The sequence below is a fragment of the Molothrus ater genome, chromosome Z (genome assembly GCF_012460135.2).
Source record: "Molothrus ater isolate BHLD 08-10-18 breed brown headed cowbird chromosome Z, BPBGC_Mater_1.1, whole genome shotgun sequence".
NCBI lineage: Eukaryota > Metazoa > Chordata > Aves > Passeriformes > Icteridae > Molothrus > Molothrus ater.
Window position 1 is genome coordinate 26,311,088 of NC_050511.2, and position 27,532 is coordinate 26,338,619.

Here is a 27,532-nt window from a genome sequence, read left to right on the forward strand (position 1 = left end):
TGTCACAGGAGTCCTAGTTCTTCAAGGAGCTGGATGTGTCTTTCCCTTCATTTGAACTTTTGCCTTTCCCTTTGCTCCTATTTTTTGTTGTTAATCTCCTGGGGCACATCTCTGTGGTGTGGCACAGTGGCTCAGAATGGTTGTGTGCTGGAGATGTTACAAGGAGCATGGGTTTCATAACTCTGAGTTTATAAGGGAAAAATGCCCCAGGCTGCTGATGCTTGGGGATTTATGCATATGGGTGCCTGAGTGGCTGAATGAGCAATCTCTGCAGACCAGCTTTGGAGATAGCAGCTGATAGTAGTGTAAAGACTTGGAGCATGGAGTGACGGCCAAAGAAAGCAGAGAACACTTCTGGTGGGTTTTAACAGCCCTGAACTCTGAACCACTGGTGGGTGTTCTGCAGCTACATAAAAGAAAATGTGGGACAAGTCAAACCTTTTGTGCTGCTGGTGCCAAATGGTGGTAGCCCAAACCACAGATAGAAGATAAAAAGGGAAAAGAAGGATCCAAAAGTTTTTATTTTTTTTCCTCCTCTGTAATGCAACAGAATACTGCCGCTGCTGCTCTTCAGGAGGGAGCTGTAGCACAGCTGCCTGTAACAGCGCTGGAATGTCACAGAAGCATCAGGAATATCAGGAATGGTTGTGTGATTTGGTGGATAGCTATGGGTAGGTTTCTGTTCTAGCCTAGCCCATCTTGTCCCATGTTAGGAAGTGTACTGCATAAGAGCTTTCCAAAAGTTGCAACAAAAGCTGTTACTTTCTCCCCCTCTCTTACTTTTAGCTGCTGGCACCCACGGTGACTGATCTCTCCTGTGTATTAGAGAATCAGAATCACAGAACCATTTAGATTGGAAAAGACTTATTAAGGTCATTGAGTCCAGCCTTTGACCCATGACCACCTTGTCAACTTGACTATAGCACCTAGTGTCACATCCAGTCATTCCTTGATACCCTCCAGGAATGGTGATTCTACCACTTCCCTGGGCAGCCCATTCCAATGCTTAACAACCTTTTCTGTAAAGTTCTTTCTGATGTCCAGCCTGAACCTTCACTGGCACAGATTGAGGGTGTCTCCTGTCATTCTGCCACTTTGTACCTGGGAAAAGAGTCCAAACCCCACCTGGGTACAACCTACTTCCAGACGGTTGTAGATAGCGATAAGGAAGCCTCCTTTACTCCAGCCTGAACAACCCCAGTCACTCCTCCTAGGGCAGGTGTTCTAGAACCTTCCCGCTCCATTGCCCTTCTCTGGACATGCTGCAGTACCTCAATGTCTTTCTTGGAGTGAGGGGCCCAGCTGAATACAGTACTCAAGGTGTGGCCTCACCAGTGCTGAGTACAGGGGGACAATCCCTGCCCTGCTCCTGCTGGCCACACCATTGCTGGCACAGGCCAGGATGCCATTGGCCTTCTTGGCCACCTGGGCACTGCTGGCTCATGTTCAGCTGCTGTCACCAGCACCCCCAGGGCCTTTTCCTGTGGCAGCTTTGCAGCCACTCTGCCCCAGCCTGTGGCACTGCCTGGGCTTGCTGTGACCCAAGGGCAGGACCCAGCACTGGGCCTTGCTGAACCTCACACCACTGGCCTGGGCCCATGGTCCAGCCTGTCCAGATCCCTCTGCAGAGCCTTCCTGCCCTCCAGCAGATCAGCACTCCTGCCTGATGTAGTGTTGTCTGTGAACTGACTGAGGATAATCTCGATCCCCTCATCCAGATCATGCAGGTGTAAAAAGACCTTATCTTCCTGGTGCTAGTATTTTTAATGGGGAGTAGTAGCCCTTCTGATGATGCATTGTAAATTGAAAGACACTGCAGAGATTTTAGAAGAAATCACACATTTGTTCAATAATATAGCCTTGTGAGAAGTTCAGCAGGTGATTGCCTTGCATGTCTCTGTCATGTGAAATCTGTATCCCAGCAAGGAATGTGTTGGAGGATTTTACTTTTGGCTTCTATTTTGCAACATTTAAAGCAGAGCAACTGGAATGCAGCTTTATTTGAGAGGTAAATTTAGGGAGGGGAGTCAAGCTTGTGCTGTGTCTGTGGTCTAAGTTCTGATTTTATCAGATGCAGACAAAAGGATCTAAGAGTCTTGCCTAAAAGCAGGATAATAATTTTAAAAATTACAAAAATGAAAGTGCAGAAACTCTGAAAAGTCTTCTGTGGTATTGCAGGCACTTCTGTTTTGCATGCAAATTTGAGAAATACTTCAGATAAACAAGGCCAGCTGACATGGTTCTGCAGAAAAATCAGGTGCGGGAAGCATAAAACAGTCTTTGCTAATAAATAGTTCATTGATGGCAACAGAATGGCAGCAAGAACTGAATGGGGGCACTGTGTAATTTAGTGACCTGGAAGGAGATGATCCATGATTGCAGAAAGCTTTCATTATAGCTGAAGAAGTGAAACAAGATTGCATTGTAAATAGCAATAATGGGTAAAACTGATTATTTGATCTAATATGCATCTAATACACAGGACTGTAGATGTTGTTATCATGACTCTGAGAGGCTGGTATGCCACTATATTCCTTCCACGGGTAAGTAACCAAGATACAGGTACACCAAGAGAAAGATCCAGAACAAACTAGAGCTGCCTGAAATGTCTTCTCTTAGGGCTGTTATTTCCTATGTGCCTGCTGCCCATGCTGCTTCTTGTCCATACCAATAGCTCTTGGGAGTTCATCCATATGTTTTAAACCACATTGTTTTCTTCTCTACAAAACAATTGGACAACATCACGGGGAGAAGAGGAGCTCCTTACAGAGAACTGGTACAAGGCAGGGTCACAGGCATGCAGACTAGAGCCAGAACTACAGATATGGAAGGATCTGGATGTTTGATTTTTTTTCCCCTGTAAATGTATATATAAGATTGTGGCAGTTTTTTGTTATGTCTGGCTTGGCAATGTAACTGATGCCATGTATGAGAGAGAGCTTAGGTGTGCAATAGTACCAACAAGCACCTTCTGTTTTTCATGCTTGCAAATTTTGCAGGGCTCTGGTTGACAGTGAAGTGGGGAAATCGTGGCTTCCCATTGTCTGAGAAGCATCCCCATCTTAGGGAATGACAGGGAGGCAGACCTTGCCTGTGGGGAGGGCAGCCAGCTAACCTCCAGATCTGGAGGCAGTCCAGAGTGGATGCAGCAAGTCACAAGCAGTACCTTTCTCCTCATCCTCTTTTGCTAGTGGTGGGGGATCTTGTTGTGCTTGGTGATTTTCTAGGTACGGGAGCTAAATTTGGGCTTGAATGCTCAGCAAGGATTGAGGACTGTACTGCTCATAGGTAGTGTGTGGGTTTCTGGGACACCTTGGCTGTTCCTGTGGTATTTTGCCCACTGCAGCTTCTCTTGCCTTGTGGCTGTTTGCCCCTCATAGAGGCATGTTCAGAAGGTGTCCTCTCACCTTCAGGACGCTGGCTGGGAGGAGTCATTCTGTAGCTAGATCCTTTCTGCTTCTAGAGAGTTACAAGAGACTTGGCACACTGTTACAGATTAAAAAGTAGTAGGGGACTGCAAAGTTAGGCGATGTAAATCATTGTCCCCATCAGTTGATACTGACTGAGGATTCAGAGCATTGTTTTAACCTGCAGTTGGTTTTGTCTGCTGTTTCGCAGACTGTGGTGTGTGTAGGTGGCAGTCTTGGACTGTGAGTAGTTCTTGATCCACTTGAGTTTCCACCGAACATTCAGCCATGTTTAGCTTTCAGCTCCTACTTCTTATTTACCACTCTCTGTCCAGCCTTTGGGAGGAGTAGTAGCTCATTAGAAGATGAAAGATAATGGTCTTTTTTTTCTTTTCCAGAGGGACGGATGCTCATTCAGGACATCCCTTCCATCCCCAGCAGAGGGCACTTGGAGAGCACATCTGAGTTGGTTGTGGACTCCGCCTACTACAGCAGTTTTTACCAGCCATCTCTGTATCCTTGTTACAACAACCTGTACAACTACTCCCAGTACCAGATGGCAGTGGCGAGTGAGCCTTCCTCAAGTGAGACAGGGGGTACAATTGTAGGGTCGGCCATGAAGAACAGCCTTCGAAGTCTCCCAGCAACATACATGCCAAGCCAGTCAGGAAAACAGTGGCAGGTATGATCTCCTCTTTGCTGGTTTCGTGGCAATGCAAAACCAGAACCATATTCCAGGGTGGCATTAGGACCCATTTTGAGAAAGTTAGACAAAATGTTGCAATGCAGCAGAACAAAAGTAATTACATAGTCAGACAGTGATAATGGTATGGATAAATTGCCACAAGCACAAAGGGCACTAACTTGATTTTATCTTCTGTATTATGTGACAGTAGATTATTAATTGTTTTCCAGAAAAAATGAGTCCAATTCAATTGCCCAGTATAACATCCTGAGAGCCTAAGGTGTAATTCCTGGGAGGCTTTGCTCTTCAGAAGCATGGGTTTTTTTCCATGTTTCACATCCAATATGCTGAGGTGACCTGGGAGACCATGCTGTTGTGCAGCAGTTTGGTTGCAGTCAGTTGAATGTGACGTGGCATCATGCTGTTGTGTGTTCTGGCAGCTCCAGAGCTCGTGACTTTTATTCATGTAGTTCAGGTTACAGGTGGTACCTGTGAGTTTCAAACCAGAGCTCTATGTACTTCGTTAGGATACAAAGCGCATCAAGCCCTCGCACTCTAGGACATGATAATTGTAGCGTCCAACTCAGTCAGAAACTGGAAAAAGGGAAAATCTGCCAGTATGGGGGATTCTTGGCAAAGATCTTTCCAAAGATTCTTGGAAACATTTCAGTAACTCTGGGACTATGTGGTTTTGGACTGCAGAGATGCTTTTCCTGTTTGAGACTGAACTGGTAAGGCTGTACCCTCTGAGTCTGTGTATGCCTGTGTCCCTTGTGTAAGGACAGGAGAGGGCAGACCTCTTCTGTAGAGCATCAAGACAGGGCAGGCTGCTTCTGCAAAGGCTGTGTTGTGAAACCACTCAACAGTGAAATGTCCACCAAAGCCTCCTTGTGTAAGTGAACAGATAGGTCATCCTGTTTGCTGACAGAGAGTTTCTCTAGCCAGGTTTCTCTGGCAGAGGGACCAGCTCTGAAAGGGTGTTTTAATTTTTGATACCGAGGAGCTGAAACTAATGCCGGGGTGATTGCAATTACTGTAGCACTTATCACTATTCCACATGCCTTTTTCTGCCATGAGTACAGCTGTATGGGATCAAGAGCTATCTCTCTTCCTTCTGCAGTGCAAGCCCATCCCATGAGAGCTTTCTTCTCTCAGTGTGTTGATACATGAAGGTACACCTTTCCAGGTGATGGTGTCCTCTCCAGCTGATGAGTTCAACCACCAGGCCAAGGGTAAAATTAGTCAAGGCGAGTTACAGGATTTTGTGCATGGTAGTGATGTGAGGTGCCAAGTGTTTTTTCAACTTTTTTATTTTGGTTGATTGCGTTAGCTTGGTATAGCAGAATGTTTCAGATAGAAGGTTACTTCTCAAGCATCTGCAGCACTTAGCTTGCTGATGCATGGAGACACCATCACAAGACAAATGAAGAGTGGCAACATTTGCCTTGAGAAAATAATGTTCTTGCAGGCTGCTAGTCCCACATTTCACCTAGCACATAGCATTTGAGGAAGAGTTGTGTGAGTATGTTAAACCTTAGAATGACAATGTGGTGTCCTCACTCACAGTTCTGTTGTCATGTACTGTAATGTATATAGAAAGGCTTGGCTTAGAGAATCTGTGTCTCACTTGTGAGATTGCCAGTTGCTGTGGAACCTTTGACACCCCTTAAAGAAATAAAAACAACTCTGTGATTTCCATAATTCTTCTCTTCAGGCCCTGCAGAAACTAACTTCTGCTTAAGTGCCATTCAAATTAGTGAGATCTTTAAGGGGTAAGTAAGGAAAAAAACTACATGAGTGTTGTCAAAAAGGACAGTTTTCTTTCCCCCAACAGGCTCAAAGCTGTGGATGTCTCTTGTGGGATATACCACATTATTCCATTCACCTTTATGTGAATTTAATTGTCTACCACATCTAAGATTTTAATTTCTCCATAGCAGACCTTTTGGGATTCCTCAGTGCTGTTTTGATGTTTTGGATGTCCAAGCAGAGAGAATAAAGGTGCTGCTTTTGGCCTGCAGAATTGATGCAGCTTCTAAATGTCATGAAACCAGGATCAACTTCTCCTCTGACACAGGGCAGGGTGTAGTTCAGGGTCAGTGTTTTGAACTTACAAACTGTTTCTCAGACTGATGTACATGTAGGATAGTTTTTGATCGAAGAGTTCTGAGTCACAGGGTTTGCATCCTCTTAACAACAGCGTAAGATTGCACAAATAATAATAAAAAGTTTTAGTGAGAGGCTAGAAAACATTTGATGGCAGTGGGTACAGTGATGCTGAGGTTGTAAAACCCTGTGTGGCACTGAAGATGGTTTATTGTAAGGGGAACAAAGTCTCAGTTGCTGCACATGGTTTTACATCAATTCTGCACATGCGGGTTACCAGCAAGGGAAGATCACAGAAATAGCAATAAATGGAGGATGAATAACTAATGAGCCTTTCTGTCAAGCACAGTAAGGAATTAAAGGAGAGTTTAATTCAAAGCATGATCCTCAAAGAGGAATCAGACCTTGCTTACACTCAGGAGGTTTTGCTGGCAAACCTGTGCATGCTTATCCTCCTCAGAGGAAACACGTAGCTGTTACCTATACTGGGCAGCTTGTACTGACTGAATTTATTTTTTACATGTACAGGCTCTATTAAACCAGTCTCCAGTAGAAGCACATTTTCTTTTCTAACATGTATCGCTGTTAACTTTTTTATCAAAGTTTTTGATCTTTGTTTCTTTGCCAGAGTCATAGCTGGGCAGTGCTTGCTGTAACCAAATTAGGGCAGCTTGCTAAGGTGTGAGCCCACAGGAGGTATTTTATGGTAGAAGTCACCACTGTGCTCACTGGAAGATATTCCAGTTTAAGCTGGGTAGACAAGACACCTGGCTTTTTCAGACTGAGTTGGTGAAGGCTCACAGATCCTAGATTAACTTGAACCACACAGGGAGAATTGCATATTTAACTTCTGGATGCAGACAAGGCCTTGAGCAGCCCAGCTGTCTGCTGTTTCAGAATTTAGGGAGCAAGAGAGAAAAGCCAGGGAGGAAACATGTGAGTGTGTGTGGGATGAGATGAGGATTAATGCATCATTGAGCATTGGCAAATAAACTGAATCACTGAATCTTTAATGTAGATTAATGTCAGATTTCATTAGTCTTTGTTCTTTGCAGGGGCTGGTATGCTTGAGTGGATTCATAAAGGTGCAAATATTTTATGTATTTCTCTGTAGGTTTTCCTCGTCTATATACAGTCACAGCTGAAGTTGTATCTATCATGATTTGATAAGTGTAATGAACATTATTGTTTTGGTTGAGGCTCCTTTGGTCATTTATATTCTGCTGCTCCTTCCAGCTCTAAGGCAGATAATCACCTATGTCTGTTGTTGCACCTGAGGAAGAGACAAGCCTAGGTTGGTAGGAAATGTAGCAGATTTGGTGGTTACTGTACCTCTCCTTTCCCTGTCCTGTGTGGGCATCTAGAGTTTCCCTTGAAGCTCTTGTAATTGCTCGTTACAATGGGAATTTGTGTGCATTCCATCCACTTCCATCCAGTTAACAGCAAAATCAGTTTGCCAGCATAAGTACCGCGTGTCAGAGTGAGTTGGTGTACTTGAAAGTTGGTGCTTCTGAAACTGGTCTCACTGCAGTGGGAGAATATGGGGTGATTGAAGCCTTTTCTATCTCAGCAAAAGTAAAGCCTTGTTGGACACGTCTGAATCTAATCAGACTTGATTTTCAAAGCTGACAAACTGCTGGCACGTGTTCCAAGCACAAGTCTAATCTGGACTCATTGTGAGTCAGCATCATGCCCCAGAAATGTTAAAACTTCTGGTACATGCAGCTAAACCATTAAAAATTGGCAAGAATGCAGAATGTGCCCCCACACCTCGGGACCGGTGGCTGCTTTTTCTTTGGTATTCTGGTAACTCCAGGTATCCTGCTCCTGGGAAAGGTTAAGGCTGGTGTGGATGTTTTAGACACATTTCAGAACTTCAGCTTTCCTTTTCCTCTTCCCTTCCCTTTCCTGGAACTTCCCATTCTTGGCAAACCAGTGTTCTCACTTTCAGAACCTCATCTTTTTTGTTCTTTCCTTACCCCAGTTTAGAGCAAAAATAACTTGTGAGAAATTTTGACTGGCTTTCTAGTGTGGGGTTTACATTTACCATCTCTAAAGTATTTAGTATTGCTGATGTAGGAAACTGCTTTTTAAGGATTTCTTAGAAGCACCAAAGATTTCTTAGAAGTACCAAACTTGGAAAAATTATCTTACTAAATCCAGAAGAGTGTGGCTGTGACAGGACAGCTAGGAGGTTGAAGAATAGCCACTTGCTAATAAAAAAAGATGTCTCTTTTCAACTTCTTCCACCTGCTTCTGCTTTCTGGCACAGTTTTTCCTCCAAAAAGCCTGTCTCTCTTATAGAAATTGCAGTCTTACTCTCCAAAAGTCAGTGTAGAATGTGTGCATGTGTGTGTAAATATATACACATTGTGCAAGTCACCCAAGACAGTCCCAATTTTATGTGTAAGCAGTGAATTATATACTGTATTCATAACATACCCTTCACACTACAGATTTATGCTAAAAGTATCCTAATGTTTCTGACAGCTCATGTGTGACATGAATGCAATCCATATTTCTTGGAGGAGCTAATCTAAGTGGTTTATTTTCCAATACTGCTGATAGGGCTATATCTCTAGGTGTCACTGCAGTTGAGATTCTGATGGTAACATATTGTTTATGGGTCACTGCCTTTGTCTAAAAGAATAGGTTGGAACAGAATAGCAAAGGTTAATTAAGTTTGTCTATCAAGGAGGGACAGATATAGATGTGTCTTGTATTTTCTGTGCTAGAATCAAAGTAAGTAAAGGCAGGGAATCATAGACTCATTTTTTCTTTTTTCTGAAAAACATGCTTAGCTGGTTTTAGGAATGAAGCACCTTGGGCAGTATGAGTGCAAGAGAAGTTGTGAATGGTCAGCACAAAAGCAGTAACATTGCAAGATGGGACAGAAGCAGCAAACCTGGTTTATAACTGCAGAAGCTGAGGCAGGGAAGTGTCAAATAACTTGTCACAGTCACACAGCTCACAAATGACAGAGGGGAGGTTACTGATGCCTGAACTTCCATTTCATTGCCCAGTGGCTGCCTTCTTGCCCATGCCAAAAACCAACCTGTGAATTCTGTTGTTTGCAAGCAATGACACGAATGCAATTTTATGCCCACTAAAATTGACTTTAAAATCAAGACAGAAGCAGGAGGCTGTGTTAAACTTTCCAGTTTCTCTGGTGTTTCCATAATTACTGAGCTTGGTATATTTGTTGCTGAGTCATGGGTGAAATAAAAGGATGGAAATCCTGGGTAAAGTGACTTTGCCAAGATCATATGGCACACCAGTGGCAGAGCCGAAGGATTGCACTTTGATCTCCTGTGTTGTTTATAAATTTTTGCAGCCCTTGTCACCCAGGAATAGCATTCATGACGTCCTCCTGTTTGTGTTTCTTGGAAACAAGTCCTGTAGTTGGGATCAGCTGGAAAGTGTGAAGATAACACTGGCAGGCTCACATAGAGATTGTGCCTGGCAGATTCTGCAAATAAAAGAAGTACACAGGTGATGTTTTGGCTAAACAAATATCTGGGAAGGACAGGATCATTTTCTAATCTCTGAGGCTACAGAGGTGAATCACCACTTGGTGCCTGCTTTGACACCTTTCTGTTTCTGGTTTGGCCACTTTCTCTCCTTGGCTCTTTCTCCATGAAGAAGATATGTGGAGTTATGCTGCCAGCTTGGGAAGGGGTGCTGGGCTTTATATGGTCTTCCACCAGCTGTTGAGAAAGGCTTTTTACAGGAATGGTCTGATGCAAAAACATTTTCCTCATGTTTTCCCTGGATTTTGCTATGTATGCTGCCACTTGGACATAGCTGGAGGGCTACACTGACCATTTCGCTCAGTGATTAACAAGTCCTGTTTCCAGCTTATCTGTGCAAGGGCAAACTGCAGCTGCCTCTCAGTTCCTCACAGTGGCTTTTCAAGGCACAGGGAAAGAATTTCCTATGCACTCGTGGCCTTCCAATCAGGCCATATTTATTTGTTCATGAATTTTAAGCATCTCACCATTGCTTGCAGTACATCTTTTAAAACATTACTGAGTGTATGCTGTGTTGTACAATTTAGGCGAACCTGTAAATGTTGCATAGGCCAGCTGCTGCTCTGATGATATGTGTCTCCCACTAAAGTCTGTACTTGGTGAATCCTGCAGCTGGAGCAGGGCACAAGCACTGTGTGGCTGGAAGGGAAGCAACTTAGGAATTCAGGATGCCCTCTGCAAAGACTAATGCATGCCTTACCTTTCCTTTATTTTAGGTGAGCTCTTGCTCACCTAAAATATGCTTTGTTCTTTTGGCATGTATTCTGCAGTGATACAAACCAGAGTGGTTTGTGGGACTGTCCCAGCTCATGCCTGTCTCAGCTTTGTTGTAAGGGTGGAAGGGGCGAGGGAGACAGGAGACACCAGAAGGCTGGGCATTCTCCTTCTATGGTCTATGCATGACCCCAGCATTCCCCCTAGACAGACCTAGCACAGGATCCCAAACCTGATACCTTACTGTAGGATTTGGAAAGCTGAACTGCCCCAGGCTGAAAATAATCTGAATATTCGAGCTTCCCCAAGGCTGTCTTGATCTCCCTTTTTGGCACCCAGAAACCTGCAAGGATTCCACAGAGCTGCAGGAGTTAATACAGACCAAATGTCCTTTCTTATGAGGTAGTGGTCTCCCAAGCCACTTTTTTAATGCAGCACTAAGGTCAAGAATTTTTACAACTGGTTGGTTTTTTTATTGTTACTGTAAAATAGGATTGCTAAGCACTATAAAAAGGAAACCTTATGGTTCAGATTTACTGTGGTGTAGATTCTAAATAGTTTAATAAAAGAAAACCAAAAGGTTTTGGATTTTCTTCAGTGGTTAATACACAGCATATTCTTTGCAGAGCCAAGCCTCTGGGTGTCGGTCGAACTGTGGTTCGTAGATTTGGTGTGGGTAATAAGATTATAAAACATGTCTCTTGCTAGCCAGCTACCACACACTAATAATAATAGTAGTAATAATTCATTGCATCTAGGGATTTTAGGTGAGTTGATTTTTTAGAAATGGAGAAAACCCCTAAAAAAAGTGTTGAAAGGAGGTGTATCACTGCATCCACTTTAGGGGGGGGAGATGTGCGCATGATTGAGTTCGTGCCAGGCAGTGATCCTTCCATTTTGCTACAGCTGAAATAATCTATCTCCTGCAGGCAGCCTTTTCTTGGTTGTACGTGTGCACACATGGCCTTACACAAGGGAGAGGTGGAGATGTGAGGTCTGGGGATGCTGCCCTGCCCCACCAAGGGAAAGAAAACTACACGCAACACACAGGCAACAACTGGCTAACTTTTTTTTCCCCTGGTACTTCCAGAGCTGTTGAGCTTTGCAGCTGTGCAGATTCAAAATGCCCTTTAGACTGAGCCTTTGGGCGATGTTTTGTTGAGGGATTCTTGTTTCCAAGAAGGAGAGTGCCCTTTGTCAGAAGAGAAGAAGCAATGTCAGTGGTTGAGTTCAGACTTCCTCAGGATGATTCATTAAGTTTTTGAAGAGCAATTTACTATTTACTCTGGATGAAACTTCAGTGCGTGTTGAGCTTTTTCTGCATGTGAAAGTAGAAAAACAAAAATTTTAAGTATTGCTTTAATTTATAGGAGAAAAACTTTTAACTTTTCACAGGCTAAAAGCAAGTCCCTCAGTACATGTGCAAGTATATGCAAGGATGCTGCTGTCAGAAATCAGACAGAAGTGCACTTGCTTCCTGTAAACAGCCACCATTCTCTCTCTGTGCACCTAATCTCACTGAAAACATTCCTCAGAGAGAACCAACAGGATTTTATGTGGCTTGGGCCACATTATTTGCAGCTAGGCACATGAAAATGAATATGGAATTCTTACAGGGAATTCTCCTTGGAAAACAAGGTGTGACTGCATTGTGGAGTGGTTCTGAGAGGTGGTGTGGCTCCTACTGCCAGGAGCAGACCCTGTAGGTATGCTGACATGGGGCAGCCGTCTGGGACAGCAGGTGCATGCCCAGCCTCCCCTGCTCCCTGGCTCTGAGCTTTGCAGCCTGGGAAAGGCTGAGGGGCAGGGCACAGTGGACCCGGCAGACCTGAGGTGGGACCTAGCTGAAAAGGCTGCCTGGCATGTCTGCTTGCAGACACTGTGTAATGGCATAGCTGGATGTGCATTATTGTTGGCACTGCTACTATCATAACCGGTACAAAACTCTGACAGTTTGTCTCTGCCTAGAAGCTTTCCGTCTTTCAGTCATTCACTTCCCAGCATACTTAGAGAAACCAACTAGTCTTATCTTTCCTGTTGAGAATGTTAATCTTGTTTTGGCTGCATTTTTGGAGAATGGAGGCCATGTTGCATTGTAGGGCTTTGTAACAAATAATAGGAAGTTGTTAGTTCTTTCATAAAACACAAATTTAAGAAAGCATTTCCACTCCTCTGAGGAGATCAGTTTGGATGGTATCAGTGCACTGGAGTAGAAAAAACTTTGATTTCTGAGTGTTGCCACTTTGCTGCAATCTGTGGAAGGGAAAAGGGATATCTGATGGATGCTGAGCTGACATGGCAGATCTGCTGGCTGGTGTCCAGTTGTGGCTTCACAACCAGCTTCTTGTCTAGTCTAAACACAACTTGCTTTTTTTCAAGAAAATATTTTTCCCATCTTACGGTATTCTAAGAAAAACGGTGTACTTGTGTTTGGGTGTGTCACTGCTCAACGCCATAGAGCAGATCCTGTGAGAGTTGGTCCATAGGACTGTCCTCCTTAGCCACCCAGTAGGTCCCTGGCAGAGCAGTTACCAGCAGTCTGAGATGGGTTAGTCTTTGGGGACATGTAGAAGCTGGAGGGACACTTCACCTCTGAAACTGGCCAGGTGTATACACTTGAATGTGCCATAATCTGGGGACCTGGCAGGAAGCTGCTTGCAGTGAAGGGTACTTGATTGTGTGCCAGATGCATCTCCATCTGCAGTGAGGTAAAACAGCCATAGATGTGCTGCTGCTGCTGCTGCTGGGTCACATCTCACACCACACCTCCTGTAACTGGTCAGTGTGGGCAGACTGTGAAGCCACCAAATCAAGAACCCAAGGCTAGCATGTCAGAATGTTACTTCCCATGCACCCACTGTGACCTCCTTCAAAGCCATGGAGGGGTGGGGGCGAGGGATAGCAGGGTGCCCCCATGGCACTGGGGCTTTGCTTTCACAGGCTGCTGTTGCATTTTTCTCTCCTGACAGGTAAAGGGCATGGAGAGACACCACGCCGTCAGCTCCCAGTACCGCATGTGTTCCTACTACCCACCTGCTTCCTACCTGGGACAGGGGGTTGGCGCTCCCATGTGCCTCCCCCAAATCCTGACCTCTGAGGACATCCCCTCCTCCTCAGAGTCAAAAGCCAGAGGTAAGTGCACCCACTGGGCACATGTCACCACCTTGCCTTGGACCTACACCAGCAGGCATGGGTTGCTGCTGGCAAGGAAGCTAAGCATCATCAAGCAGCTGTTTTAAAGGTAGTGGCTGGTTTCTGGAAGGCTTGTAGTGATAGTGTACAGTCACGTAGTCTTGCACTTTAGAAGCCTCATGATTCAGGAGTCAAATTAGTTGTACCTTCTGCATTTAGGTATGTCTCTTAAAATTGTACAGTACTTGAGGTGCTGTCTTTGGTGCTTACTACCTGGCTCCCTCACAGAAGTAAATAATAATTTGTGCTCCAACCTCAGAATTAGTTTTCTTCTCAGAAATGCTGTCATTTTTTTCACTGGCCTCCTATTGAGCCTTTGCCATCCTTTCTGAACCACATGTGGGAACTACTGCATCCCAACCATATAATGACGCCCCTTGTAGACTTGCTTCTGGCTTTTTTTCAAACTCATCATACCATCTTACTTAATTTAAAACTACTGCAGAAAAATCTTTCTTTCCATATTGTGTTTCAGGCTCTCCTAAGGATTACTGTAATCCGCAGTAATTTCCAGCGCTGGTGAATTTACCCTGTGGTTTTGACAGTGTTTCTTGCACTTCCTTGTTCCCTTACTCCCACAGCAGACAGTGCTAACACAGGTGTTAACATGGCTCTGCTGGAGTAATCCAACTCCACTGAGCTGCCTCTCCATCACTGAATCAGGTCAGTAACTGATGCTGGAGAAATAAGAGAAACAGAGAACAAAATCTTGACACTCTCCAGCATTCAAAGGTGTCCTGAGCTAGGACAATAAGCTTTTCACATATTTTGTTTCTCTGTACCAATCAGTGAACTTGTCAGTTTCATTGTATATGCTCTCTGGGAAGTATTTTTTTTCATTCACTTTACACCTGCCAAGTTTTTTTTTTGTTCAGTTTTTTTATTTCACTGAGTTACAGCACTGATAACAGCATCCATCCTCATTTCCTTCTCTTTCCCTCTACATTGAAATTAGTCTTCTCTTTCTGTGTGTTGGAAGGATGTATGTTGTGTAGGTTCCATAATTGTACTCAGTCATGGTCTTTCTGTGGTTGAAGTCCTTTCAGTTGTGTCATGTGGCTGTGTCATGACAGGACCTTAGGGATCCAAGTGATGTTTTGGAAGGTGAAGTGTGCATAAAGTCATACTTGTGGCTTGTGTAAATCAGCACTGAGCCCTTGTATTCACTAACTCCAGAATAATTTCTGTTGAGGAGGCGGCTGTTCTTTCATAGTGGCTGTTTCTCAAAGTCTTCCAACTAACTGTGGCATGTTAGATAGATGAAGAAACAACATATGGTGTGATGAAACCTTAGACTTTTCTTCCTTCTCCAGTAGTTTTAAATGGCTTAGAGAAATCAGTGATCCTTGGTTCATTTTCCTTCTCTTTTCTTCAATTTTATTTTATTCCCTCTTTTCTAACCACCAGTGAACAGTGACGTCTTCCTTTCTGCCCATTGGTTGGAGAAGCAGTTGGTTTTATGCTCAACTGCGGTTGACACTTTTTCTTGCATCCATCACTACTAACTCACTAAGAGGTCTTACCAGCCAAGTGTTTTTAAAAATAGACAAAAGACCTTATACCCTTTGTTCCCAAATGCACTTCAGTAATTTTTCATCACTCTAGAAAAAAATTATACGTAATGTTCCACTGATTTTTAAACTGCATAAATACTGTATTTTCAATAATCCCTGACTGCTTCTCCAGACACTATTCCACACACAGATATTGTTCCCTAAGTTACACCATCAATCAGAAACCGACAAGCAGTGAGATGTAATTTACTGAGATCAAACAGCATTTTCCAGACTCTGAAGAAGTGTTTTTCCATAGCAGGGAGCTAGTGGGTGAAAGAGGCACCAATGTTTTTGGAAGAAATTTGAACCCATGAGCAGGATCATAGCCAACAGGCTTCTTAGAAGCATCTTCTTTTTTCTTAGGCATGTTCTTGGAGGAGATGTTTTTACTTCTTCTGTCTACAGACAAAAGAATATCCTTAGGAAATATATTATTTACTCTTCCATGACATTTTTCTTCTGGTGCTTTTCACAGACCTGAGAGGGTTAGAGGTTTGTTGCCTCTTTATTGTCACCTGTATGAGTGTTGGGTGGATTGTGTGTATTACAGAGGATGGGTCATTTCCCCAAAGTATTGACCTGCACTTGTTGCAGTTGCTGTCTCCTACAAAAGATACGTTCTTAAGTATTTCTCTGTTGATCATTAGGCTGAGCTTTCTGTCCTGACTCCTTTGTTGTGAAGCCCAAATGACATGGTTCTGCAGGGTTAGTGATTGCTACTTGCTGAAAACAACTCTAGTGCTTTTTTAAAAAAGCAAATCATACTTCATTTATTTCTTTTATATGTTTGAAGTGGTAATCATGCTCAGAGTCTTCCTTTCTTTTTAAAAAAATGTATTGATGGATTTTAGATCCAGAAGGGAACATTAGGATCATCTAATTTAATTTGTTATATAATGTAGACTGTAAAATTTCACCTAAACTCTTGCAGCAAACCTGTGACTGTATTTTTGAGACCACTGTGAAGACTTATGTGAAGCCAGAAATTTTGCAGAAAGGTGACAGTGTGCTTAGAAGAGCTGCAGGTCAAAATAAAAAACTGAGGATTTAGCCACATTTTCAAAACATCCAAAGTGTGCATCATTAGCAAAAATGGTTGTTAATTCCCAGGCACAAATCTGCAGTGGTCTTACTACACACACATATTCAGTCTGTTACCTGCACTTTAGCTGCACCGTCAGTATTATAGAGGCTTTGACAGTTCAAGTGTTGTCGTGGCATTTGATGAGACCACAAACTAATTTTGTTCTGGTAAGTTAACTGCCTGCTTAGACCAGTTACAGTAAAAGGGATAAGAAATGAACTAGCTACGCTTTCTTTCTTTCAATGAAGTGAAGATCTCTGGAAGCTTCTAGCACTTGTACAGGACCATCATGGCATGTTACCATGTCTTGCATATAGTAATGGGCTGATGTTTTCTGAGTGTCAAAATACCATCAAGTCAATCTCCTTGCAGTCTGAAGTGTTTCCAAGTAACATGTTTTGCTTCCAGCTAAGCACAGCTGCTGCCATTTCAACAGAAACTGGGAAAAAAGGAGAGAAGTTGATAAACCAGTGACAAACAGCAAAAGGATGGTTTTAGAGGGCTTCCTTAGGTCAACAAGTTTTAGGTTTTAGGCAGTAATTTCTAGGTGGAAGGGGGGTTTTCATACTTAGTACTGCAAAATACTTCCTTCTCCTTTTTTTCTACAACAGGAGTGGGAGGAAAATACATATTAGAAGGTTGTCAAATCTTGTGCATGTACATGGAAGAGCATAGTTTTGGAAGACAAGTTGAGAAGTGGGGAAGTGAGAGTGGGACACAACAAGATATTTAATCTCCAAAACTCAAATACTTTGTTCCCATTAATTCCTGTAGGACAGCTGCATGCTTTTTGTTTGTTTGTTTTGGTTGGGGGTTTTTGGGGGGGGGGGGTTGTTTGTTTTTTTAATAAGGCTTTTTAGGTTTGGCACACTACCCAGAATAGTCTAACTCCTTCCACTCATTTAGTAAGCCTCTCTAGCATCTATTAAATAACTGTGCAAAACCTTGGTTTGAGAAAGCAAGAAAGCACATGCAAGGCATGTGCCTCACTCTTGGTCCTGTTTACACTGCATGAAGATGCAGCATTTACTTATCTGTATGAAAGTGTTTACCAGGTTTGGGAAAGTGGCAGAAAAATTTAACATTCAAATAGAAAGATGCAAAGGATAAACATCCCTGTATCTGCAGACAGTTCAGATTTTAAAGCAGTTACCTGGTCTTAAAGTTGGCATGGAATGAAACCTCCTCTATGTCATCATTGTGTGAAATGTTGAGATAATTACACCATAATTATGATGTAATTATCTATGGTGAAAAAAATGTCTTGCATTTAAAATTATGTTCCAGCTGCTGGACAGTTTTGAATTCTTTATTTTCATGTCCTAAGTGTCGTGAGTGTTGGAAGTACAAGGAATGAAGTCCTGGAGCAGTGCTGTGTTTGCATCTTAAACATTAAGCAGGAGACTGAAAGTTTTCCTAAAGGCATGTAAGAAAATACTATTTTGATGCAAAAAAAACATCAGCAGTTTTGTGTAAATAAGCAAACATAATTTTCTGAAGAAGAACATTTCTAGTAACAGGTTTTCTGTGTCAGCATAACTACTTCCAGCACTAAAACATCTTCTCACAGTCCTTTCTAGAATTCAGATAGAAGGTATGCCCAGTTTTACGGTTGTGGAAATGAAACTGACACAGACATTTCCGGAATCTGCATTTAGAGACTCAGCCTTCCTTCTGTGCTTGGATGCTGTATCAACAACAGTACTGAGCCATGGGAGAAGCTGGGCCAAACTGGAGCAGCTCTGTAAAGAGCCTCTTCCAGTAGTTCTGCAAGAAAGGGCATGTTGGAAGCAGTCTCCCTGGTTAAGATAAAAAGTTTCACTTTGTCAAAAGCATTGCTGGAATGTAAGGAATGCTATGTGCCCCAGAAACATGTTTGAGAGATGCAAAGATTGGATGTTTTCTTCCCAGCTGGGTTTTTGTGTACCAAAACTTTTTGCAGCTTCCTATATATCTTAATTTTGCATGAATATATGTCCTAGAAGTGAATGCCACGACAAACAAGTAACACTTCACAGCCACAGGTGGCACCTGGCTGTAGGTTCAGGGAGGTCAAGAAGTCCTGGTAAGCAAAAGGTCACTGAGACCATTTCCCTGAATGTGAGCTGCTTTCTGCAAGAATTGAAGTTACAAAGATGGAACTGCAAACAAAGCAGGCTGGTTTGATATGGCTGAGAAATTACCCCAAAGAACAGCAAAAAGCATTACCTCTCTCTGCTCTTAATTTGCAGCCAGCTGGGAAGATGCACTGACAAAGCTGTACCAATAAAGTGCTTAGGAAGTGGGAGACATCTATAGCAAATAGCCCAAATTATCTTCTGTCAGTCAGCTAGCTGCATTCTCTGTAAGTTAAGGAGTAGCTCTTTCAGTCCCAGGCAGTCCCAGTGTTGTCAGGTGTGAGACATACTTCTACTCCTTTTCTGTGCACTTCTTCGGAGAGCATCACCAGAAATCATCTTGAGTTTGGAAGGGTTTCAGCAGCAGAGTGTATGGGGAGGATAAAATTTTGCACCCAGAAATTCATCAGTATTTAGCTTGTTTGTTATGTATGTGTGTCTATCTGTGCATCTTTTGCTTAAAAAGTGACCTCTACTCAAGAATATCTGTCCTTAATGATGAAGAAGCAAGCAGTGTTTGCTGAAAACTCAAGACTCTAGTTTCCACTATCATTTTACATCAAACTCTTAGCAATAGATTTTGAGATAACACCAAAGAAGAGAAAAGGGGTAAGGATCTAAGCCTGTAGATCTTCGACAGTTTGTTCAAGTTAGTCACTTGAACTTGGGGCAGCTGTTTATTTTTTTGTGCATTCTTATTTCTGCTTCTTACAGTCCTCAGTGGCTATGCTGCTTGCAGCTTCCCTTTGGCACTGATTACAGTGACAGTGAGCAGATTTTCTATTGTATTTCTGCATGCCTTAATTATGTTGCATGCACATTGCAATGTTTTATAGATCTCTTTTGGCAGATGACTTTTTAACATGTCATTTTCATTAAAAACTGGAATTTTGGGTGTAGCCGAACAGACAGTTGTTGAGCATGGCCTTTTTTTATCTTTTAAACTAATGAGGTTGCTAACCCTGATTCATGATGGTATTAATCATACTTGATAATTTCAGTAATTGTAACAGCAGCTGTCAAAATATATTTGATAATGTAAGACATCTCATTTTTCTGTGTGTGGAGGTCTTTTTATAAATTACTGGTCTGTGTTATAAATGAAGTTGTATTAGTGAAGATTTGAGCAATATTAAAATAAGTTTATAATGTCTGATGGGAACTCCTAGAAATAAAGTAATATGAGCATTTTTTTGCATTCTACTTTAATTCAGTCCTGATTAAAAGGCTCATTTTAGTAGTTTCTTCTCTAAATGCAACATTTATGTTATGCTCACTCAAAAGTACACAGAGCAGCTTTGCATTGGATGGCTGCAGAATTATAGGCTTGTTTCGTGACTTTTTCTGATTTTTGTCAGGGTGACTGACAAACCCTTACTGTTTGATCTGGGAGCAGCCACTGGTCCTGCCTCCAAGAGTAGTAGGAAAAAACTATGTTTTAAGGCTTTTCACCTGTTTTTGTGGGAACATAGGTATTTCTGGACTGAGGCTTTAGCATCCCCTAGCAGGAATTTTAAGCTCTCGTGGAAACTATGTGGGAATGCCTTCATTTTTTCATCATCCTAGCAAGAGAGAATGGGACAGCTTGAACCCTCAGCAGTTGCCAGTGGTACCCTGTCCCCCCACACCTGCAAAACCACATGTGCATGCATAGTTGTCAGAGAAACTGAGTTTTTCTTCATTGGATTTATTTGTCCATTGCTTATTATGTTGTGTGGATCAAAGGATGCAGTGTTTTTGAAATTGAAGCCTGCATCTTGTTATGAGTTTCAGGCTTTGAGTTGGTAAAAGAAGGGTTTGAACAAAGTCCGTCTATTCTGAAGAAACTTAAATGGGTGGTACACTTGGCCCAGGCAGGTGCCAGATCCAAATCAATACATTTATGTGTACTGCCAAAATCTCTACGTCTTCAGTTTCCTTCTATGAAAAGAAGTTTGCAGTGTCCCATCAATCCCAGTAGGGAAAGCCTTGCTGAGCGGGCAGCAGAGAGCCAGGAGTGGGAGAGAGGTGCCACCCTGGTAGCACTGGATCCTGCACAGCATGTCAGCCTCTCTCTGTGCACCTGCCAGGTGCTATCCTGGAATACATAATGGCTCTGTTAGCTTTCCTTGGACACCTTCCCTCTTCTGCTTCACATTCTCTTAGCAGAGGAAGGTTTCTCAGTGCCTTCTGCAGTTACAAGCATTTTAGAGCCATATGTTGAGAGATGAGTGGCTTATACCCACTGCGCTCTTGGACTTAACTTTGTGCATGTATGAGCTGCTCTTTATGTCAGATGGTGGATGTTACTATAGCTGATGAGACTGTGTGGGATTTTTCTTTATGCTTTAAAGGATGTTGGGTCCTTCATTGAAAAAAATCAACAAATCAACACTGTCAGTTGAGCTGCTCTCTTTTAGAGCTGGTATGGCTTTGATGCTCTAAATTTATTATCTCTTGATACAGAATTTTTCCCACAGCGACAGAAATTGGTAGAAACCAACTATCAGGCTTTTCCATAAAGTGATGAACAAATGAAGACACCTTTTCAGGACAGTAGTGATTATCTAGGCATGATTTGTAATTGTAACAGTGATACCGCTCACCTCTTTGTTTTGCTTTAATGTGCAGTCGCATCCTTTTAACTTGTTTGGTTAAGAGAAGAGAGAACTCCATATTTAGCTATAATTTTTCAGTCTCGGAGAACCTCTTTAGACCACCTTGCAGTTGATGGCTGTTTTGCAGCTCGGGTGAGAGTCTCCATCTGAGCTAGTTCTTCTGCAGCTTCTTCTGCTTATAAAATATCCCTGTGCAGATTGTGAGACACTCTAGCAGAAGAAGTGTTTGTTACTGAGCTCTAAAGGAAAAGGGAAAAGAAAAGGAGTTACTAAGGCTCTGTAGTGTAGACTGGCCTTTCCTCTTGCAGGGAGCTGAACTGTGACTCTTGGTGAGTGGCTGTTGCAATCCATGGTGCTGATCCCTGAATGATCTCAGGGGAACAAAGAAGGGTTGCATCTGTTCCCATTGCCATGCTGGCATGCTATGAGTAGTTTTCTGTCTTTTCCTTTCCCCTGTCACTTCTGACAGAGGAGAATTAGTTTTCCTACAAGCAGTGGGCAAATTTGCTGGGGGATGTTGCAGCGCTGTGTGTAACTGCACAGGATAGCAGGGAATTGTCATGTGGGAGGAGGACCAGACAGCGCATAATTAATTCTGCCTGTTTATAAATATACATATTTATATTGCATGTGTAAATAATACTGATGTACGTTCCCTGCACTTGATGCATGTAATCCTGTGGGGCAGGGTAGGGACAGATACTAAGGCTATTTAATGGGCTTTCTTAATTTGGCAACCATCAGTGTGCCTGCTCATCAGACGTTTTTAATTCTATGATTTCAGTGTAGCAAACGAGTTTATTTCCAGTGTTCCTCACAGGCATAGCTCAGGCCAAGTACAAGTTGAATAACCTTCAGGAAAGCTGTGCTGTCCTTCTGTCGGCCGCTGTCTTTGAAAATTGCCTGCAGAGTTAGTGAGCAGGAACAGTTAAGATTTACAAACAATGATGAAGCTTGTCATGCATCTTTCACCATTCATCATCTGGGTGCTGTGGCTGGGCGGTGAAGTGTTCTTCATAAAAACCAGCTCAGTGTGAAATACACCTCGCAGCAATGTTTACTGCTCTGAAACTCGTCAGCAGCCCTTTATAGTAAATCCAGATTGCGATGTGACATTACAGTATATCATTGCAGAGCGCGCTGGGGTTTACACTAGGAATGAGTGCAGTTCACACCAGATGAGATGTCGAAATTGAGTTATGTAGGAATTTGGCTGTTATATGGGGATAGCTTTTGTTTTCTGAGGACTGAAAGTTAGCTTTATATATATAATATATATAATCTACACATACCTGCACTTGTGTGTGGGTGCCTAGATCGATATACATGGATATGTAGATACACATATGCTATGTGCACATTCTCTATACAAAGACTGGATACGCTCACAGATTTCTCTGACAGGACCCTGTCTTATGTTCATGCTGTTTCTTACTAAGTATTTCAGTATTTTGTTAAAGTGCTGCATTTTAGTGTTACCTCTTCAGCAAAGTAGCCATTTCTTTTTAAAAAATTCTTTTTTCAAAGAGTTTTCTATCTACAGTAGAGATGATGCGGTTGGCTGGTAACCACTGAACAGAGCTGAAGAGGTTTGGGTTTTGTGGAATTTTTATTTGTGAATGACTCCTAGAGCTTGGAAGGTGAAGCTTTGAGCAGAAGATTTGGAGAAAACTTAGGCAGAAGCTTTAAAATACAAAAACTACAGAAGTTACTGTAGACCTGGCCATGTGCTGGGATTGGTCACGTTCTCCTTGCTTGTGTTAGTTCTTTCAGTTACAGTGTGGACACAAGGTCATTGAGGGTAGGATAAAATAGTAGGTGCCTTTGTCTAATTATGTAAGTGGTAAGTCAGTGCAAAATACAACCAAGACGTTTTATGTATCAGTAAGTTGAGACTGAGTCTTTGGCGATAAATGTGCTGTCTTGGGCAGCTGGTGGTCTGAGAAACACCTCTGGAGTTAAGCAGTAATAGCTGTATTAAGTGGAAAGCACACTGTGCTGGTTGGCCTTACAGACATGAATAACTTGCTTCAGTAAAAGTTAGGTACTTTTGTAGTAGTTAATGGATTAAAAGGAACGAAAATACTTGAGACAGACAGTGAATTTTTAGATGCTTCCTGTGATTTTTTGTTGTTTTATTTCAGTGCTGTTCTGCAAAGCCTGTGAATTAAGTTATATTTCACCATCTTCAGTGCTGTGACTGCTTTATCTTCTAAGGTTGAAACAAAGCTGTCATTTTCTGGAATCTTCACTGAAGTCTTTTGGTTTTATTATTGCCTGATTTTTCAACCAGAGAGGGAGATATATTTGAAATACTGTTATATTTAATTTTAGATTTGTGAGACCTGTGCTCAGGTATTAAATATAGTTCAGAAGTGGAAAAAGGGGTGAGACTGCAGTTGTTACTACCAGACAGATGTCTGCACTTAATTTGTCCTCCTCACCTATTTTCAGTTCCTACATTTGTTTTTAAGTACTAATACTGCAGTGAAACTGTACTTTTCTAGCTCAGAACCGTTTTCACAAATGTGTTTATTAGTTCTAATTTTATTTGGTTGATTTGTTAAATTTATCTGAAAGAGCCAACACTGTGAAATTGCTCTTCTAGTCTGCTACAGCCAAAATAAAGGTAAAGCTTCAGATTCACTAATCATGTAAGTATAGAAGCTTCCAGGTTTACCAGTAGCATTCTAGTCTTACTTGTATTCATGATTCTTGTAATGATGCAGTATTAATCCCAACCACTTCCTTACCAGAGGCTTTAACAAATCTGGTGAGGTTTTTTAGGGAGGAGGGAGTGTAGAGAATGGGCAGGAGGTGACAGCAGTGGTGGTAAAAGTGTTAAGTATTATTTATGTAGTTTTTTTTACTCCTTTTATTTTGGGAGGGGAAAGTTTGGACACCATTACTTTTGTGGCTTGAATTAGTGGGATAGATAGTAAAGCTGTCATTTATATCATAGTGGTTTCAGGCAGCACAGTGTTGCATATAAAATCAAAGGGATGTGTATTTCTTCACAACCTTGACTGCTTTATGTATCTGCTCAATTTCTAGTAACTTTACTACGCTGCAGCCTTCAGATATTAGTAAGTAGTGCCCTGTCGTAGGGGTGTTGTAATGGCCTCAGGAAGCTTGAGGTCTCAGAACACTTCTGTAGAGCCTTTAATTTAATTTCCCGTTCTGCCAGGTGATGCCTTCCTCTTGCAGTGTCTGTTTACATAGACCAAAGAGATCTCCATGACTTAGGGTAGAAATTAGAAAAAATATTCTAGATGCCACATTAACAATATTTACTGCAGTGTTAGCATCCAATTGTTGCTGTCCAGACATCTCCAAATTTGAGTTAAATGGGTAAGTGTGGGCCAGGACTAAGAGAAAAAATGTTACTTTGTAGACTAGGTCAATCACTTAATTGTATATTATTTTGTCACACGAAGGTGACAAGAGGTCACCTTTTGTCATGAAGGTCTCATGGTGGCGATGACCTCTTATTATGGTGACCCTGCAAAAAGCCAAAGCAGATGTTAGCTATAGGGCACTGTAAAAATAGTCCAAGAGAAATGGCTCAGAATAGGGGAAAAAACCTGTGCCACAAATTAGCTAACTGTACGCATGGTGACTACCTTATAGCATCCAAGAATTGTCAATCATACCTTAATGTTTATAGAAGTGAAAAGTCAATGTGTAGTTGTTTAATTTGACATGACTCTCAGTCTGAGAAAGTGTAATCGCTGGAGGGGACAGTTAAGTAGCTGTGCTCCTGTCAGCCTGTCTCGCTCCGACTACTGCACTAAACGCTTTCCTGATGAGCGATAGATTTGTTTAAATACCAGGATAATTGCTAGCTACAGCATCCAACACTCTTAATGCCTTGTACTACATCTGTATTGGCTCTTGCCTGAGGCTGTTTGAGGTTTCTGCAGGGAAGAAGGCATGTACCTTCAATTACATTGTTCTCCTTCGGGTTTTGAAGGGTAATTGTTGCAGACATAAATAGGCTATAATATATTACATTTCGTTTCTTCCAAACTTGTTGAAGTAGATCAGACATGCCAGTTTACAGCTGCTTCTGCTTGTGACATTTTGGTAGTCTGCAGTACTGAGAACAAACAAAGAACAAGACAAAATGTTCCTACACTGGAAAAATGGAGAGAAATACCAGACTTGTAATGCTATACTGCTGCAAAGCCCGTGAACTTGTTTTGTGTGCATAAAAGTATTTGCTTCCCCTTGCTGCTTCCACATGTGTAAATTATGATCCTTTATAAATATTAATTCTGATTGTGAATAATCAGAATAGGAGAGAGGCTCAGCTCTACTCTCTGTAATTAGGAGAGTGTCCATGTTCTACCTGTTTAGTGCTGTTGGTGTTTTAAGGAGAAGACCGAAGCGACCTGGTGGTTTCCACTAGGGTGGTTATCCACTGATTGCCTTTTGCTGAGCACATTCCTGTTGTGTCACAGCACACACACAGTGGTGCAGCAGCAGCAAATGCCAGCAGCCCCCTACCGTTCCCTACAGTGTGCCCCCACCTCTACTACTAAAGGTTCTTCACTTGGTACCCACAGGCTGATGAAGAAAAGCAGAAGGCCTCTGTGTGTGGATTACAGCTCCCTTAAAAATGGTTGACAGGACTGGGGGGAGTGCTTATTTCTGAAATAAGTTTTTCTTTAAAGTTTGACAAAATCTTGAGATTAGTTTTGAATTATGTTGGGAATTGAAGACTTTATTCTTGGGGATTCATTTTATTAAGTGGTGAGGAAAAAATGGGAGCCAGGTTATAGAGTATTCACTGTAGCTCATATTGAAATAAACCAAACAATTTTAATTTAGTTTCTTCTTTAACATTGGCATTTACATATTTGCATTTATTCCTTGCTTTTTCATAATTTTACAGTGTCAGTTTCAAAGCTCTATGCCTGATGTTTATCTCACAGTATCTGTTAAATCAATTAGATTTCTCAAGTTGAAGATTTGTCTGAGGTCTAAGTCACACCCTCTATGCTATGTGTAGGTTGGTTATTTATTCCAAGCATAGTATTAATCATGTATTAGACTGCTGAAAGTAAAAGAATGTTCCAAGTCCAGTTGGCCAGTAGTTTTTGTTTCCTTTCTGGACATAAAAGGAAAAGAAAAATCAATGAGAGCTCTCTCCCATTTGTTTATAAATAATTTTGCCTTTCAAGTTCTGTCTCTGAGCAATTGCAGTCACTGCAAGGAGGGTTCCATTTTCCCACCCTGGAACAACTGCTTTTACACTGTTTCAGTGACTTTTTGTATTGGCTTTTGGGTTTATGAAACACATTTTGATTAAATTCAGTTTTGAGGCAGATTTGAGATATCTGTGTATCCATAACTCTAGTATAAATTTTTCTGATTACTCTAAATCAAGACTTCACTCATGTTAGTTTTTGCTGTTTCCTCCCTTGGATAAATACGAACTTCTAATTTGTAAAGCTGTGTCTGCCAACACATCTTGCTCCAGTGCTTCCCTGAATCACAAGTGCTTTCAGGATCTTTAATTTTGTGAATTGAGTCTCTTAAGTTTTCCAAAGGCATAAACACTTGCACGCAGGTTTGTGCCAACAGAGTCTGCATCGGAGTGAAATAACACTGGCTTGTTAAGAGGAGTCTGGTGTGTTCTGTTAGGTGGGTACATTAGTTCCCTGGGACTACCCAAAATGAATATGCAACTGCCTAATTGTAGTTAAAAAGGCTCATGAGAGGGTTGGTTTGTAGTTTGAAAACAAACTGTCCCTTCTCAGCTGTGGAGCTGACCTCTGTAACTGTGACTCTTAACTTTCCAACTTGGACCATTTCATCTGCTTTTCCTTCTGCCTTCAACTGCTGTGTGTGTGTGTGTGGAGTAGGACTGCCTTCCCTGTCTTTCAAGAGAGGGAAAAACCCCTGCTTTGACCCTGAACAGCACCACGTACAGAGTTACTGTGTTGTGCAAGCTGCTTGCAGCCTGTGCTCTTGACTCCCTTCACTGCCCCATGTCCGTGGTGGGTTGCAGCAGGGCTGTATGATGCAGGGGAGGATGAGCTCCAGTTTTCACTTACCTTCATCCTGCCTTGCCCTTAGAGTGTCAAACTACCTTCTTACTGACCAGAGCTGCATTCAGCACTATTGAAATCAACTGAGATGGAGTGTTGGAGTGATTTCCTTGGAGGTGGGCAGTCTTTGATACAGCCACCAGGGTCTGGATTGGGCCCAGAGATCTGCCTTAAAATTTTCTCTACAACAGATGACAACAATGAATTTCTGTTTAAGTATTTTAGAACTTTCCTGCCACTATTGCTATCTGGACTTCAGAGAGTGCCAGACAAGGGCAGGGAAGTGCATGTTGAAACTTAAACTTGCTGGCTAGACTTGCTCCCATTCCAATGTTAGTAAGGAAAGATGGCAAAGGAGGACCTAGTACCCTTGAAGGAAACTAACACAACCAAGGCTTTTGGGCTCTACTGGCAGGCTCTGCAGCATGTAGACTATAGCCAGTGTGATCTCAGAGGAGTTTTGATCCTTCCTAGCAAGGCTGCTGCCA

At 42.2% G+C, this 27,532-nt stretch overlaps 1 protein-coding gene across 1 annotated transcript in view; it reads left to right on the forward strand.

Annotated features, from left to right (window-relative positions):
- Positions 1-27,532, forward strand: part of DMRT1 (doublesex and mab-3 related transcription factor 1) — a 58,288-nt gene that overhangs the window by 19,673 nt on the left and 11,083 nt on the right. The window contains exons 3-4 of the mRNA XM_036403516.1: positions 3,806-4,089; positions 13,412-13,574. Coding sequence (XP_036259409.1) covers positions 3,806-4,089; positions 13,412-13,574 — 447 coding nt within the window. The remainder of the gene's footprint in view (positions 1-3,805; positions 4,090-13,411; positions 13,575-27,532) is intronic.